This window comes from Xenopus laevis, chromosome 5L, assembly GCF_017654675.1.
Source record: "Xenopus laevis strain J_2021 chromosome 5L, Xenopus_laevis_v10.1, whole genome shotgun sequence".
NCBI lineage: Eukaryota > Metazoa > Chordata > Amphibia > Anura > Pipidae > Xenopus > Xenopus laevis.
The window spans coordinates 35465279-35482815 of NC_054379.1; the positions used below are offsets into that span (position 1 = coordinate 35465279).

General features: G+C 37.4%; 1 protein-coding gene across 1 annotated transcript in view; it reads right to left on the minus strand.

The window, feature by feature from the left end:
- xrn2.L (5'-3' exoribonuclease 2 L homeolog) overlaps nt 1-17537 on the minus strand; it is a 61728-nt gene that overhangs the window by 18722 nt on the left and 25469 nt on the right. Inside the window, exons 9-20 of the mRNA XM_018262855.2 lie at nt 16912-17069; nt 15224-15298; nt 15011-15144; nt 14868-14925; nt 12491-12598; nt 12358-12402; nt 12129-12263; nt 10568-10656; nt 7749-7884; nt 5280-5387; nt 4838-4927; nt 1724-1796 (exon numbers count right to left, since the gene is read on the minus strand). Of these exons, the coding sequence (XP_018118344.1) occupies nt 1724-1796; nt 4838-4927; nt 5280-5387; nt 7749-7884; nt 10568-10656; nt 12129-12263; nt 12358-12402; nt 12491-12598; nt 14868-14925; nt 15011-15144; nt 15224-15298; nt 16912-17069 (1209 nt within the window). The remainder of the gene's footprint in view (nt 1-1723; nt 1797-4837; nt 4928-5279; nt 5388-7748; nt 7885-10567; nt 10657-12128; nt 12264-12357; nt 12403-12490; nt 12599-14867; nt 14926-15010; nt 15145-15223; nt 15299-16911; nt 17070-17537) is intronic.

A 17537-nucleotide genomic window follows, 5' to 3' on the forward strand; every position in this document is an offset into this window, starting at 1 on the left:
GCTGTTTCTCCTACTCATAATGTAACTGAATGTGACGTAGTTGGACTTGGATTTTTACTATTGAGTGCTGTTCTTAGATCTACCAGGCAGCTGTTATCTTGTGTAAGGGAGCGATTATCTGGTTACCTTCCCATTGTTCTTTTGTTGTACAGCAGTAAAAAGAGTGACTAAAGTTTATCAGAGCACAAGTCACATGACTTGGGGCAACTGGGAAACAGATATGTCTAGCCCCATGTCAGATTTCAAAATGAAACAGAAAAAAATCACTGCTCTTTTGAGTAACTAATTTCAGTGGAGAATTCTGTATGGAGCAACACTATTAACTGATGCGGTTTGAAAAAAAAAAAAAAAAAACATTTTCCCATGACAGTATCCCATTAAAGTTACTGATTTTGAAAATGTATCTTTTTCTCATTTACGAATTGTTACAAAATATGTGTGCAACTTGATGGCTATGTACAAATGGTGCCAACCGCCATTCAGGAACAAGTGCACTGGAAGCCAGCACCTAGTGCACACTTTCACTGTTTGGAGTTTGGCATCAGGGAGCCAGGGACCAGAAATGGCGTTGCCAAACATAGCAGCTAACAAGCACAATCCTTTAACATCAACTACAAAGTACTGTCTATTTTAATTAGTGATTTGTTTTTTCTCTATAATAATCACGTCAGAATTAAGTTTCTATATACCGTTACTTACATAGAAAACCAAACCTGGTTAGGGTGGAATGGGCTAAAAGGAGCCAAAAAGGCCATTCACAAGCAATTACATGCAAAGTGAAGCCTTCTCAAATCAGAAGGTAATTAATTACTTGTCTCGTGCCATACACACAGCACTGCCTAAATACCAAAAATGAGTTTTAATTCTCCCAGTTTTATTTCTCCCATGGGCGGAGACATGCAAGTCACTCCTTTATGTCTCTGGCCAACTCTGCATTCAGAACCGCTTTTTTTTAGCACAGATGCAGCTTAATGGTTGAGAAGCATATATACAAACTTGCAGACAGCCTGTTTCGATCTTGTTAATATCTCATCATGCAAGTTATCGGAAAATGGATTCTGAGGGGCTAGAACTTGGAGAGTAGCAAAATAGAAAACTGAACCTGGTTAGGGTGAGCCATGTTCCAAAATGGTGCACTGATGAGATCTAACAAGATTTAAACCAGCTGTCTTGCAAGTTTGGATATATGGAGATGGCCTTCCGAGATTTCTGGATAACGGATCCCATACCAGTACCAGAAAGAACCATTCACTTAGCAAGCATTAAAAACTAAATTACATTGCTCTGAGACTAATTAATAGAACATGAATTAGCCAACACCCCTCCAGGCTTAATTGCCACTATTTAGCTCCATTTTACAGCAAAAATTATTCCTATCCAACAATACTAATGAGGTGTTTTTGTTGTCACAAATCCAGTGCTCCATCGATACAAATGCCACCAGCTTAATAAACAGTACAATGCAGATATAAAGAGAGGGGCATTTAACTGAAATAGAATCCTTGATAAGACCCCCTCCTAATAAACTTGCAAGTGTCATTTCTCAAGCTGGTGCTTTCTAAAGGCCAGCCTGGAAGACCCATTACACATAACATACAAACATATAGCATTTAAATATACAGACATTTACTTTAGACATTTTAGCAAGGATAACCGATTCTACAAAAAAAAATGCCCAAGAAATTAAAAAATTAACATTAGACAAATTATATTTCTTAATTACCTTGCCAAGCAAACTTCTTTCCATTTAAATCAATCGCAAAATCATCTGGATAAAAATCAATTATGCTGGATTCCTGCATTCATAAATTAAATGAAAAGCAAAGTAAACAGTGGCATACTTGTTAATGTAACTGAACCGTTAATGACATGTTTAAAAGGCAAATACTTGAATAAAGGGGTTGTTCAGCTTAAATAAACTTTTAGTATGATGTAGAGAGATATTCCGGGTTCAAATTACCATACTAACCATGCATTGATGGAATAAGAGACTGGAATATGAATAGGAGATGCTTGAATAGAAAGATCAGTAATAAAAAGTAGCAATAATACATGTGTAGCCTTACACAGCATTTGTTTTTTAGATGGGGTCAGTCACCCCCAATTGAAAGCCAGAAAGAGTGAAAAGGCAGCAAATAATTCAAAAAGTATAAAAAAGAAGATCAATTGAAAAGTTGCTTAGAAATAGATGTAACATGCTAAAAGATAACGTAAAAGGTGAACAACCCTTTTAAAAGGAGCAGTATACACTTTTTCTAAACTTGGTTCATTGAACAGGGTTTGGGCTGAACACATGGTTTGTTAAATTTTTTTTTTTTTTTTTTAAATATAAGTGCGTTCGTTAATTGTTAGGGCAAAATCTGAAACAGAAGACCGAGTCACGTTCTGCTGAGAAGCCCTGTGTAAGGACTGGCTCATTTACTAAAAGCCTAACATAGGCTGCAGGGGGTAGGGAGGGTATTGTTTATACAGAGAGCTTCTCAGTGGACCATTTTAACAAGCTTGTAAGGACCAGGGAAATAGAATGTGCAAGACATAACAAAAATCTTACATATATCCTAATTACAGGGACAGTATGCCAATTGGCTCAACACGAGTTTGGTGAATATGGCTTGTGTTTAAAGATCACCAAAAAATAAAAAAAAGTGTTTTAAAGTAATGAAAAAATCATGTACTGTTGCCCTGCACTGGTAAAAAGTTTGCGTCAAAAACACTTCTATAGTTCAAACAAACAAGCTGCTGAGTAGCAAATTGAAAAAAGTCTATATGGCACACGTTAAATAGTGGATAACAGATAAAATTATGTTCTACCGAGCTTATCTGCTATGTAACCTGAGCCTTTTCTCCTTTGAATGGCTGTCCCCATTGCTACACATGATCTTATTTATATAAACAATAGTAGTGTTTCTGAAGCAAACACCAGTTTTACCAGTGCAGGGCAACACTGCATTATATTTGTATTACTTTAAAACAATTGCATTTTTTGATGTTACTGTTCCTTTAAGTATACAGCCCCTTCCCTTGCATTATTCTGTGGGATTATCAGTGTACTTGTAATTTTATCTTTACCAAACTTGGAGCAGCTTCAAAATCCCAGTTTGCCTTGTTTAGCTAAAACATAATTTATTGTGAGACAAAGGAATATTATGGCCCTTTAAAACAACTGGCAAAATCAACAAAGTCAAAATCACAAGCCCAATTCATCGAACTGTCCAGCACCTACAAATAAAATTATTATTGGCAGCAATCATATTTATCAGAAAAGGTATGTATCCGATATGTATGAAGAGACCCATGAATGCTAATCTGACTGATATATCAGCACTTAAAGTGATACCGACCCGTTCCTATAAAAATCATAGGAACATGTCCATAGCTAGGAGCTGGGGGGGGGGGTCGTGCAGCAGCTCCTAGATATGGACACGTTACTATGATTTTTATAGGAACGTGTCGGTATTGCTTTGGATACAAAAACCATTGTATTGTACAGAGCTTATCCGTTTGCTGCTTTGAAAAGTAGGTTGTACTCAACTGAAGCTTGGCTGGCAGCCTCCACGGCTTTACATTAGTTAATTCATATACAACAGTATCCGCAGTATACTTTAGTTATACGAGTGATACAGTAATATTTCAATGCATACCAAATGCTCACCAAATGCTCTAACAGGTAAAGTTACTTTAAACAGGATGCAAAGCACAGGAAAGTCCATAAATTAACTACCAAGCTTAATTGCCACATTCCATTATTAACCTCCAGTTTAGTATAAAGAATTATTGTTAAAGGGGTTGTTCACCTTTGAGTTAACTTTAAGTATGATGTAGAGAAAGATATTCTGAGACAATTTGCAATTGGTTATCATTCTTTATTATTTGTGGTTTTTGAGTTATTTAGCTTTTTGTTCAGCAGCTCTGGAGTTTGCAATTTCAGCAATCTGGTTGCTAATGTCCAAGTTACCCTAGCAACCATGCACAGATTTGAATAAGTGATTGGAATATGAATAGGAGAGGGTCTAAACAGAAATAATAGTAATAAAAAGTACTAATAACCATAATGTGGAGCCTGTTTTTTTAGATGGGGTCCCCGACCCCCATTTGAAAGCTGGAAAGAGTCAGAAGAAGAAGGCAAATAATTCAAAAACTATACAAAATAAAAAATGAAGGCCAATTGAAAAGTTGATCAGAATTAAACTTAAAGGTGAACCACCCTTTAACTATCCAACAATTCTAATGTGGTAAAAACAACTGACACAGGAAAACACAGAAGCTAAGGTTTTATTAACTGTCCCTGTATAGTCCCCCCGAGTACCAAAATAAATGATCTCTTCTCCCTTAGCATGAGCTGGGAAAAATAACCTAACTGGGCTGTCCGGGTACTCCAAGACAAAATTATCTGGCAGTCTGGATAGCTCTGATAGAACTCAATGCAACCTTAAAGGGAATCTCTAACCATGTTTTTTGCATAATGAAAAATATAAACGGCCAATATACATTAAAATGTAATGGTAAAAATGGAAAAATACCCCCTTCCACTAGTTTTAACTCATAACCCCCCACCTGAGACACACAACCCTCACCCTTGAGTCAGCAGTGCATAGAATATAAACAGACATGCATATATTACTTTCAACACAATTTACATTTACAAATAACTTTTAAACCACCGACATTTTTCATGATTGTATCTTGGAAAGCTACCTACATGATTTACTTTCATTATGCAAAAGTCATGGACTTTAAAGAGCAACTAGGCCTGGATAGGCCTAGGGGCGCCCCGTTTATAAATCCGAGCCTGAGAGCAACACATTAAACATTGAAATATAGAGTAGAAAATTCTTACAGGATCACTCATAAGGCTTCTCCATGACTCTGGTAGAAAGTTTCCACTGGCTGCTGGAAACACTCCCATGAGCTGTTCAAGTGGTTTAAACTGAAAAGAAAAATGTATATTTCACAAATGCAGCAATATTTAAAAAGTATCAATCATTTCTTCAGTACCAAACTACATTTTAGCAGTAGAAGCAACATTAAACAAAGGGTCAAACCAGCTTAAACACTTGCCACTTTTCAACCAGTACTGCTGCTAGGAGGCAAACTTATTTTGACTTTCTCATGTATATAAGGGCCAGCAAAATCAAGTTCCCTTTGAGAAAAAGTCATTGATTATGCGTGTATATCATTAATTTTATAGTGCAACTGTATAGGAAAAAAGAGGATTTAGATCAGGCAAAATTAGCAGGCTAAGTTTAAAATTAAGAGTAGAGTAGTCACTGGTCACTTACCGGTTTTGTGCCCCTTTCGAACTCTGAGAAAAGACATGAGATGTTTTCAAAGTCAGAGGCAAAAGGAGCATAATGGAATGGGAAGAACCACTTCCAAGAAGCACAGCCCTGTTAACAAGAGAGAGAAATGGGAAAAGAATTTAAAAAAATGTATACAAATGATTTTGAGATGTTTTGTCCAGCACAAAATGTATTACTGATAGTGAAACAGCAGTTGTCTAAATCTGAGCCTGTAACTATGCAGGGCATGAGTTGCCTTCTTCTCTGAAGAGAAGTACATTTAAACAGGCAGATCGATATAAGGTAGGAGCAATCCACACACAAAACACTTTAAAAGATCATATATTGGGCAGGTCCATTTAATGTTAATTTCTACCAATATTTTAGGGAAGACAGCAAATCCAGAATCATAGGTATGGTTATCCAGAATGCTCGGCACCTGGGGTTTTCCAGATAATGGTTATTTCCCTAATTTATCTTCATCCCTTAAATCTACTAGAAAATCATGTAAACATTAAATAAACCAAATAGGCTGGTTTTGCTTCCAATAAGGATTAATTATATCTTAGTTTGTATCAAGGAAAACCTACTGTTTTATTATTTCTGAGAAAAGGGAAATTATTTTTAAAAAATTTAATTATTTCAACATAATGGAGTCTATGGGAAATGGTCTTTCTGTAATTTGGAGCTTTCTGGATACCAGGTCTCAAGAGAACTGGTCCCACACTTGTATTTAGTAATTCTACATGATATTTGATCTACAGCATGTATAACCTCTGTATACTGCTAAATTGATGCAAGCATACACAGCTGTTGGTATTTAACTTGGTGCTACAAACAAAATTACAAGAAATATCCTTTTGCAGTTAGTGCATTAATTTTCTCTCTTGTCCCAAACTACAACCTCCCTTTTTAAAAGCTGCATCAGTTAAATTATTTTCACTAACAAAAAAATCTTTGGCTCCATACTAGCAGTATCACTTTGCAATGGTGGCTATAAGAAGGATTTGGATAAATTACACACACATGATTTTGGTACGCAAAAGTTTGTTTTAATGTAAGGATCTCTTCCTTCTGTTATGGGTTATTATGTCTAGGTGGCCTCCTCGGAGGCGTAACCGCCTCTAAAGTTGAATGCTGAATTGGCTTTAAATCAACAGTTCCCCAGTTTTACCTATTCCAGGGCTCCACAAATGTTGTTCAGTCAGTCAAATATACAGTTCCCAGTTAACCCATAAAATATATAGACTTCTCTGTTATACACTATTGTTTTAGCATAAGTTAGCCAAGTTGTTTTCTGACTTTAGCAATCAAAGCCCCTTTTAGGATCCAGCATGTGGTCAGGATCCGAACCTTAAAGGAGAAGGAAAGGCTAAAATTAAGTAAGCTTTATAAGAAAGGTCTATATAAATAAACCAGTAAACCCTCTAATGCTGCTCTGAGTCCTCTGTCAAAAGAAACAAAGCATTTCTTTCCTTCTATTGGGTTTTCAGCATAATCCTCCAGGGCTAGGGCTTGAGCATGCTCAGTTTGCCCCTCTCCAACCATTTCCCCCCTCCTCCTCTCCTCTCTGCTGTAATCGGAGCACAGAGCAGGGGGAGACTCAGGCAGAAAGTGATGTCACACCAAGCGAATATGGCAGCTGCTATCCTAAACAAACGGAGAACTTCGAGCGGTTACTCAGGTATGGTAAAGCATTATGCAGAATAAATAGTGTTATAGCTTGTACTATTGTGGCTACTCTATTGGCAATAAACTTTCAGTAGCTTTACTTCTCCTTTAATTTATAAGGTTACAGATCCATAAAACAATCATTTTGCAACATCAGGCACATAACCACAGATCCAAGATTATCTAGGCCAGCAAACAAGTGCTCACCTCAAGTCTTGCCTCACCAACATGTTATCGCAAAACCTTTGCTTGCATTCTCCACACCGTACTTTTTATTCTTAAAGGAGAAGGAAATGTTAAAACTAAGTAAGCCTCATCAAAAAGGCCCACATATATATACCAGTAAACCCTCAAAGTAATGTTGCTCCAAGTCCGTCACACAGCACAGTATTTCTTTCCTTCTATTGTGTACACATGGGCTGTATCAGACTTCCCGCCTTCAGCATAAACCTTCTTGCCCCGGGCAAGAGCATGCTCAGTTTGCTCCTCTTCCCCACCTCCCTTCTCTGCTGTAATCTGAGCTCAGAGCTGAGCAGGGAGTGACTCAGGCAGGAAGTTATGTCACACCAAGGTAATATGGCAGCTGTAATCCTAAACAAACAAGAGTTTCTAGAGCTTTTTACTCCGGTATGGTTAAAACATTCTACAGAATAAATATATCATTCTAGCTTGCACTATTGCAGCTAATCTATTGGCAATAAAATGCCTCCGTAGCTTTCCTTCTCCTTTAAGGAATTGTGGTGGCGCTAGTTATGTTTTGCAATGCGAGTTAAACATCAACAGCAGACCACAAAATACCTGGTAATAATATCTCAGAACCCAACAAAGGCCTTCAACATATGACTGCACTACTTTGCGTCGAAACTTCTCATCGCTTGCATCAACATCAAACTTGTTTTTGTAGTAGCGCTGTTTCCAGCCTTCTTCCCATAATCTGAAAAGAAAAAACACACAAAAGCATTAATATCAGTTTTAAATTGGCTGCATTTGGACTGTTTAAAAAAAACTAAGAAAAAAAAGAACATTTGTAAAACAGTTAACCTACTCTTGACTTTGCAGAAGACAGTGTAAACAATTTAAACAAAACAATGAGGAAAGCACTAAACATATCAACTAAAAAAATAAATAATGAATGGTAACAGGAACTTTGAATACAATAAGACGAGAATAATTATAAAATTACATTTATACCCAGAGGTTTATTTTTTTGAACCAATAAGGATTAATCAAATCAGCCCAATAATTTTGCCAAGCTAAATCCAGACCATATCATTTATTTGACAACACTGGAGGTGACAAGGTTTTTCAGTTGATGGAAATATCTAAAATTTAAATATGCAAATTAGTATTTGGAATGGTATTAGTCTAAATCGTTGGAGCAGTATTTAGCGAATTCCAGAAAGAATAAACCATCTAACCATGTTTACACAATCTCTGTGTAGGATGGACAAGTCGTTAGAGAAGGTTCCTAGGCCTGGTTCATCTGACAATCTCTTCACAATTGGATGGTGGCTTTTGCTGTCACCACCAACGTAATTAAGTTAGACAGTTGCCGCTTGCAAAGAATGAAGAGACTATCCACCTTTAGTAACCCAACAGTTCCATAAGCAGCATGTTGGCATGTTCATTTTGGCTTAGGCTACCGGTAGCAGAAATACAGACAATCACCACAAAAACATAACAGTGGGAATTTAATTTGGGTGAATAGAAGGAAACATATCCAATAAAACAGCCCCCATTTCCTGCTGCCTCATTCAGAGAAGGCCCAATGTAACAACACTTGCACAGTTAAAGATGGCAAACCCATGCGCAAAAAAGTTGCCTTAGTTCTCGATCCACTTATTTGTGGGATCTGTGATCCAAAAGACTCCTCAAGGTAGGCTGAACCTCATACTCTTGATGGCTGAACAGTACACTATTTTTCTACAGTATAGGGCAGAGTAAAAGAATGAGATGAAGCATCTTCTCATACAAACAGCTCAGAAATTGCTTTATGTGGCGTATGGGTACATTAAAAAAATGGTAAAGGAAGTTGGGAGGATTATATTTTTAAACCTACTTTTTCGGTTTACATTGAAGGGGGTAGGATATTGTATAACTGAGAAATTGGAAAATGATTAACAAAAATTAATTTTTTCCTGTTAATCATTTAAGTGCCACAGAATCTATGTTCTGTGGATAAAGTACCGAAGTGTCATAGAAAATAGATTCTACAATCTGCAGCACTTCGGGTTTTGCTCGCTCCATTCCTCCTCAATCTCCAGCCCCTATAGAACGAGCAAAGCGGGGGATCGAGTGGCCCCTGGGGCACTATAAATCTTTTTGCAGAGGTGGAAATACATCAAAACTCGGGCAGATCTAGAAAGCTCAAGTTCTCCCGAAAAAACAATGTATAGTTTTCCTAGGTAAAATATAGGTCTCCCCTCAGAAAATGCCCCTAAAGTGAGAGAGCACAAAATGTTTAAAAAAAATGGCTGGCATTTCGCGTAACCAAAATGTCAAATTCTGCTGGCACTTAAAGGGTTCAGCTTACTTGATTAAATATCTGGAAACCTGCTCAGAAGACAAAACACTATAGTCTCTGGCTAGCCTAGTCAGAACAGTGCTACGCAATATGTTGGCGCTATACAAATACATGTTAATAATAATTAGGAAGTAAGCTCTTCAGAACTTTATTTTGCTTTACTGATCTATTCCTGCAGACAAACTAGTTCCTATGTCCCTCAGTATTCAACAAAACAGTTCAGATATAAGAAGAAAGTTCTAAACACAATAAGCTCCAGCATAATAATTTCCCATCTAAGAAAATATAAGAAGGCAAACTCAAGCTATGGAGTGTACATTTCACCAGATTTCCTTTCAGTGCTGCAGATTTTATTTATTACTAGGATACAATTAAAAAAAAACAGCCATTTTGCTGCCAGTCAAGAAATGAAAACTGAACCATCTACATGGATGTTTTTATTATTCCACGAAAAATCTGGAAATGGACAAAGTAAGCATCACACTGTTAGATGATAATGTGCTAATGCATTCACATATTTGCTTTACTGGTTGTTTAAAAGAAATCTAAAAAAAAAAAAAAACACACACAAAAACAAACATTGCAAATACATACAATTATTAGGCTACGATTCCCATCTAAATAGGACACCTGCACATATTTATTTTTGAAGTATGATTTTGCAGCATCCAGATCAAAGTATTAGAAATGCTAAACAGATGCTCCATTCAGATCAGATAATGTGGCACACTTACAGCAACTCAGGTTTGAGGGTTAAATATTCAGCACTAAAAAAACTGGCATTCACATCACATAATCAAATCAAAAACACTGAATGTCTAGCCAATGCAGCTCTTGGTCTCAAAGGGAAAAGTGGCTTGAAGAAAGAAAGCCAGCATGCATACTAATCTAGATACTTGGATTTAACAGCTTTAGCTTACTCATCTCACTGGAATTTACTGAATATTGTAACCCTCCACATTAATTACCGATGGATAAAAAGATCACAGAAAATTATCCAAAGGCACTGCCATCATAAGCTAAATGGCATTAATTAGACTCAACCTATCTCAGCAATTTGCTAACAAAGTGTTACAAAAAAAAATGGATTCACCTGATATTATCTTCTGGCTCGGGTTCACTGTCGCTGCCGTCGGCTTTGCGTTTCTGCCCTGGATTCGGAGAGGCATTGTCTACTGAATGCTACAAAATGGAAGAAAATTCATGCAACAGGGAAATAGTGTACCATTTTATTAATAGACAACAGAAAACCAAACTACATATACATGCAACATAAGGATAATTTGCATCTATTTATAAAACAGCAAAAGGGGACCCATCAACAAAACAAAAAAAAAAATATTCCAAGTTCTATTTTATCACATCAGTCAAGCAAAATGAACTTTAATTACACTGTATAAATTATTTGAATCTGGTTTACTTCGGTCTGGGAACTCATAATTATAACAAGCAGCCAGGAGCCATTTTGTGGACACTATTATTAAGACAAGCCTTGTATCCTCTCAGAATCTTGTTTGTGCACCAGAATGGGGGGGGGGGGGTCTGATGTCATGCCCTGGCTACACAATTAAATGGCAAAGAGAGTAGGGGAATGTTAGTAGTGCAGTGACATCTAGTGCTGAATGGAAAGTGAAAGTAATTGTCTGCCCCGCCTCTATTCCTAAGGCATAGAGGAGGGGCAGGCAATGATTGACAGCTGACAAGTTAACAACACCTATGAATGCTTAAATAAAAAAAGAATTTGGATTTCATGTTTAATTTGAAAATGTCTTATTATACAGATTATTATGTCTGGGAGACAGGTCCACTTTAAAGGGATACGGTCATGGGGAAAAAATGTTCAAAACGTATCAGTTAAAAATGCTGCTCCAGTAGACTTCACTGAAATCAGTTTCTAAAAAGAGCACAGATTTTTTTTATATTTAATTTTGAAATCTGACATAGGGTTAGACATACTGTAGACATACTGTCAGTTTCCCAGCTGCCCCCAGTCATGTCACTCATGCTCTGATAAACTTCAGTCACTCTTTACTGCTAGTTGGAGTGATATCACCGCCTCCCTTTCACCCCTCCAGCAGCCTAACAACAGAACAATGGGAAGGTAACCAGAAAGCAGCTATCTAATACTAGATAACAGCTGCCTAGTAGATCTAAGAACAGCAATCAGTAGTAAAATACAGGTACCACTGCGACACTTTCAGTTACATTGAGTAGAAGAAACAACAGCCTGCCAGAAAGCAGTTCCATCCTGTGCTGGTTCTTTCTGAAAGCACATGACCAGGAAACATTACTGGAGATGGCTGCCTACACACCAATATTACAACTAAAAAAACAAAAACAAAAAAAACACACACACACACTTGCTGGTTCAGGAATGAAATGTTATATTGTAGAGTGAATTATTTTCAGTGTTAACAGTGTAATTAAGAAATAAAAAATACATCATAAAAATCTTTACAGAATCCCTTTAAAATGAGCCACTAGAAATACTTCTTTCACTATAAACCTGTGTATGTTTAAACCACCAACAGGCAGATTTCTGCTCCCAGCGGTTATAGAACTACAACACTCAGAATACACTAAAAGCTGTGCCTGTAAACCTTTTTTTTTTCCCTACATTGCAAAAAAAATAAAATAACTGAAAGTAGACTCACAGTGTTCTGCATTCGCATTTTATAGGCTTCTTGCCGTGGATTACTGATGGCTTCGGGCATAGACCGACTTCCCTGACCAAGGGCATGAGGGGCAAACTGGCCTGATGTAACGAAAGAAGGTCTTTGATGTTGTGCCTGGACAGGTAAGAGATGGGAGATATCCTAACTGCTTAAAGGAACCAGTCTCTGGGAGAAAATTGCACGTTGATGTTTGATATAGTCTAAATACCTTCATTCGCTTTTTCCTTTCTTTCTGTCGTCGTTTGAAGTGTTCCTGCAACACAGAAATCATTTAGAATGTCCACATTTTATCATAGATAGGCAACTGACATAAGAAGCTACTGAATGCATCCAGCACATACATCATCTTCTTTCCTCTTCTTGAAAATGTTGTCTTCAACTTCCCCAACAGCCAACATGATCATTTGCACTCTTTCTAGGTTAACAAACCCACTCTCTGTAATATAGCCCTAAAATGAAAACAAAAGATAAAATTTAAAAAAAAAAAAAAACATTCATTTTCAACCACAATATTTTATTAGGTTAGCTCACTTCACTACTGTATCTTTCTCACTATACAGGGAAACAGCCAACTTCATCAATCACGTCAGGCAAAAGTACTCTGCCCATGAACATGAGTCATTATCGGTCATTCATAATTTCACACTTTTGAGCACATTAGTAGGCTAATACCGGTAGATACATACATATATATGTACTGGGGTGTTTTCTGAACAAAGATTTTTAGTGAAGAAATATTCAGTTGTATGAAATTAAATCAAAATGTCAAACTGGCTGTGTAAAAATTTGGGTACCCTTGTAATTTTGTAAGGGCAGACAGGCAGATTCGGGGAGATTGGTCGCCCGGCGACAAATCTCCTCTTCTTCGGGGCAACTAATCTCCCTGAACTGCCTCCCCGTCGGCTAAAATGCAAATTGCCGGCGGGAGGGCACTCGGCGCGATTCGTTTTCCGAAGTCGTCCAAAGTTGCCTCACGAATCACGGCAAGTGCCATCCAGCCGGCAATTTGCATTTTAGCAGGCGGGAAGGCGGTTCGGGGAGATTAGTGGAAACGAAGAAGAGAAGAGGAGATTTGTCATCGGGCCTGACCCTTAGCCTTGAACTTCATAGGCAGTGTCCAATCACGAAAAAAGGTATTTAAGGTGGCCAGTTGCAAGTTGTGCTTCTAACTCTCCTCTGAAGAGTGACAGCATGGGATCCTCAAAGCAACTCTCAAAAGATCTGAAAAGATTGTAGCGTATCATGGTTTAGGGTAAAGCTGGCCATAGATGTTGAGATTTTTAAAAGATCCGATCCTCATCGTGAGACCACGATTTTCTCGGAACGATCGTACGAATTGACCATCAACTAAAAGACCAATTTGCCAGGTAAACAAAGGGGAGCTGCCTGCTTGGCCCTACAAACATAGATAGATTGCACTGGGACTGACAAAGTTTTTTTGACCTGGCCGATCAATTTCCTGACAGATGTCGGCCGAAAAATCGTAAGATGTACGATCGTTCGAATCCCACTAACCATACGATAATTTCGAAGGATTGGTCGTACTTCCATAAAATCGGTCGTTCGGCAAGAAGAATCGTTGCGTCTATGGGGAGCTTAAGGCTACAAAAAGCTATCTCAGAGGTTTAACTCTTAAGGAATATAATCAGGAAATGGAAGGCCACATACACAGTTGCTGTAAAACCCAGGTCTGGCAGGCCAAGAAAAATACAGGAGCGATATATGGGGAAGATTGTGAGAATGGTTACAGACAACCCAAAGATCACCTCTAAAGACCTGCAAGATCATATTGCTGCAGATGGTGTATCTGTATATCGTTCTACAATTCAGCACAATTTGTACAAAGCACATCTGTATGGCAGGGTGATGAGAAAGAAGCCCTTTCTCCCTTTACTCCACAAACAGTCGCTTGTTGTATGCAAAAACTCATTTAGACAAGCCACAGTCATTTTTTGAGTTTTTTGGTCAAAACAAAAAGCCCTTTGCATGGCAGAAGAAGAACACCGCATTCCAAGAAAAACACCTGCTACCTACTGTCAAATTTGTTGATGTTCCTTCATGCTGTGGGGCTGTGTGACTAGTTCAGGGACTGAGGCCCTTGTTAAACTTGAGGGTTGGATGAATTCAACCCAATATCAACAAATTCTTCAGGGGTTGGATATTATAACAAAACAAACCCTAAACAGACTTCAAAATCTATGGGATGATTTGAAGCAGGTTGTCTATGCTCGGCAGACATAAAATTTAACTAAACTGGAGAGATTTTGTATGGACAAATGGTCAAAAGGTCAAAAATACCACCATACAGAATCCAGACACTCAACAAAGGATATAGGAGGCGTCTAGAGGCTGTGACTTTTTCAAAAGGAGGCTCAATTAAGTATTGTTGTAATATCTCTGTTGGGGTGCCCAAATTTATGCACCCGTCTAATTTTCTTATGATGCATATTGCACATTTTCTGTTAATCCAATAAACTATGTCACTGCTGAAATACTACTGTTTCCATAAGGCATGTTATATATTAAAAGGAAGTTGCTACTTTGAAAGCTCAGCCAATGATAAACAAAACAAGTGACTACCAAAGATCTGTGTATAATTGAAAAATATCCTACAGAAACCCATTTATAAGTAACCTACCCAAATAGTCCCTCCCACCAAGCTGGTCAAGGTTAAAAATGTATGAACAGAAAAATGTAACCAGGAAACAAATGTCTTACTCCAGTTTTGTGCACCACATTTTTGTAGATGTTAACAAGTCGATCAATAGCACCTTCCCTGAGAAAACAAAACAGATAACATTTAAATGGCTTGCCTGCAAATGATTTCACATATAATCAGAACGAATGATCTTAAGCCATACCTGATTTCTAGAGATGGCAGATGTGGTAAAAAATCATTACCCACAAAGAAGCACATGAAGACCCAATCATCGATGCTTCTCTCAAAGTCAAACTGGAAGGGCAAGCTGGCCATGGTGAGCTCTTTCTCCAAATACTAAAAGAAAACCCATACTTGTTTTACTGCTTAGTCAGTATTAATTCAGGAAGGGATCAAGAAATGTGACTGTGCATACCTCTCGTAATACATTGAGACGAATGAAAATGAACTCTTGTTCACATCCTGGTGGAGCATCAGCAAATTCGTCATGCTACACAATGAAAACACAAGTGTATTCATGAAATTCTAACAATTAGAATGATTAACTGCTTTTAACTAGTAAACTTGTAATACACCACGATGGATTAGGCATCAAAATATACTGCACACTAGAGGATCTATCCTTATCCTATCCAAATATTCACTGCACTCCTTGCTTTGACTCCTGAAACAAAGCAGCATGAGCCAGACGATTAAAGGAACAGTTCAGAGTAAAATAAAAACTTGGTAAATGGATAGGCTTTGCAATATAAATTTTTTTTATATATAGTTTATTAGCCAAAAATGTAATGTATAAAGGCTGGAGTGACTGGATGTCCAACAGAACAGAATACAACTTCCTGATTTTCAGCTCTCTAACTCTTGAGTTAGTCAGCAACTTGAAGGGGGGGCCAGATGGGACATAACTGTGCAGTGAGTTTGCAATTGATCCTTAGCACGCAGGTCAGATTCAAAAGCAAATGATTATGACCAATGTTTCCCAGGAGCCCTCAAGTCACTAATTGGTTACTGCCAGGTAACCAGTCAGTGGAAACCAAGAGAGCAGCAAAGCAGGAAGTAGTGTTCTGGCTATTGTGTGAAGACATCCGGTCACGCCAGCCTTTACAGATTGCATTTTTGGAAAACAAATTAAATTGAAAACATTTTTTATTTTGCACAGCCTATTAACCTTTTCTACTGAACTGTTCTTTTAACGTGACCTGGTTTGGAATTGACCTCTGCTACACTGTTGCACAAGTCAGCCCAAACAACAAAAAGATAAAATACAACTTTTAAAGGGGTGGATGACATTTAAGATAACTTTTAATATGATATAGAATTGCCAATTCTAAGAAACTTTCAATTGGTCTTCATTATTTCTTTATTTTTTTATAGTTTTTGAACATTTTGCTTTTCTTCTGACTCTTTCGAGCTTTCAAAAGGGGGTCACTGACCCAATCTAAAAAAAATGCTCTTTAAGGCTACAAATGCAATGTTATTGCTACTTTTTATTACTAATCTTTCTGTTCAAGCCCTCTTAATATTCATATTCCAGTCTTTTTCAAACGAAGACATAGTTGTTAGGGTAGTTTGGACCAGAGCAAAAAGATTGCTGAAACTGCCAAGTGGAGAGCTGCGGAATAAAAAAGCTAATTAACTCAAAAACCACAAATAAAAAATGAAAACCACTTTAAATAACCAGCTTAAACTGCAATTATTTCCGATTTACATTTGTTTTGGTGTTCCCATAAACATTTTGGATTTCACTGGTTGGCCTGGTTATAAATGAGGCTTATGTAGCAACATGGGCTGCTATTTCTTTCAGTGTAGTTACCCATATAAAACAAGATCAGCAAAATCTAACTGATGATTAGCATTGCCACAATAACAATACAGTTTTCCTCAGTTAATACACAATATCCAATCTCTGCGTAGTTGGGAGGGCTAATTTCTCAAGTGTAGGATATGCCCACATCATTGTAAAGGGATAGCATTAGTAGCATACTTTTATTTTACTCAATATATGGGAGGCAAAAATATTTTTTTCTTGTATTAGTTTTCAAGACTCAAGTTGATCATACATCTCCAGCCCTCTTTCTATAGAAATAATTATTTTTGACTCACCTCTCCTTTTTTCTCCCTTGGCAATCCCTGACACTCCTTCATCTCATGGCCAATCTGGCCACACAAACCACAAGGTTTAGGTTGATTTGGTTTGAATTCTTCTCGGATAATTGTAAAATAAGGCTCATGAGTGGCAAGTCCTAACATTATAAGATCAGCTGGGAAGAAAACACAATGTTTGTAGCATGACTTACAAGAGAACTCAAGTGGTTAAATTATTGCCTATATAAAGCAGCTTTTAAAAACACAGTGATAAAGCAAAACTCATGCAAGGTTAAGAAAACCTGAAAGAATTTGTGTGTTTAATCAGAGATCCTCAAGAAAAGCAGCAGTTGCAAATAAAACACTATAAGACACTTTAAGGACAGTACCACATAAAGCTCATGTTATTTATAACGGCGTGTGAGATTTTTCTCCAGATTTAAACAGATAAAATGGGATTCCATTTGAAGGATTTTTTTTGTTGCAGCCACTGGTTCTGGAGAGTTGGAGAAAGTTTTTATTAAAGGGCAAATAAAGTCTAAAATAGAATGTAAGAAATGCTGTATTTTGTATACTAAATATAAACATGAACTTACCGCACCAGAAGCCCAATTAAACAATCGATTTAAGCTTTTAAAGTATGC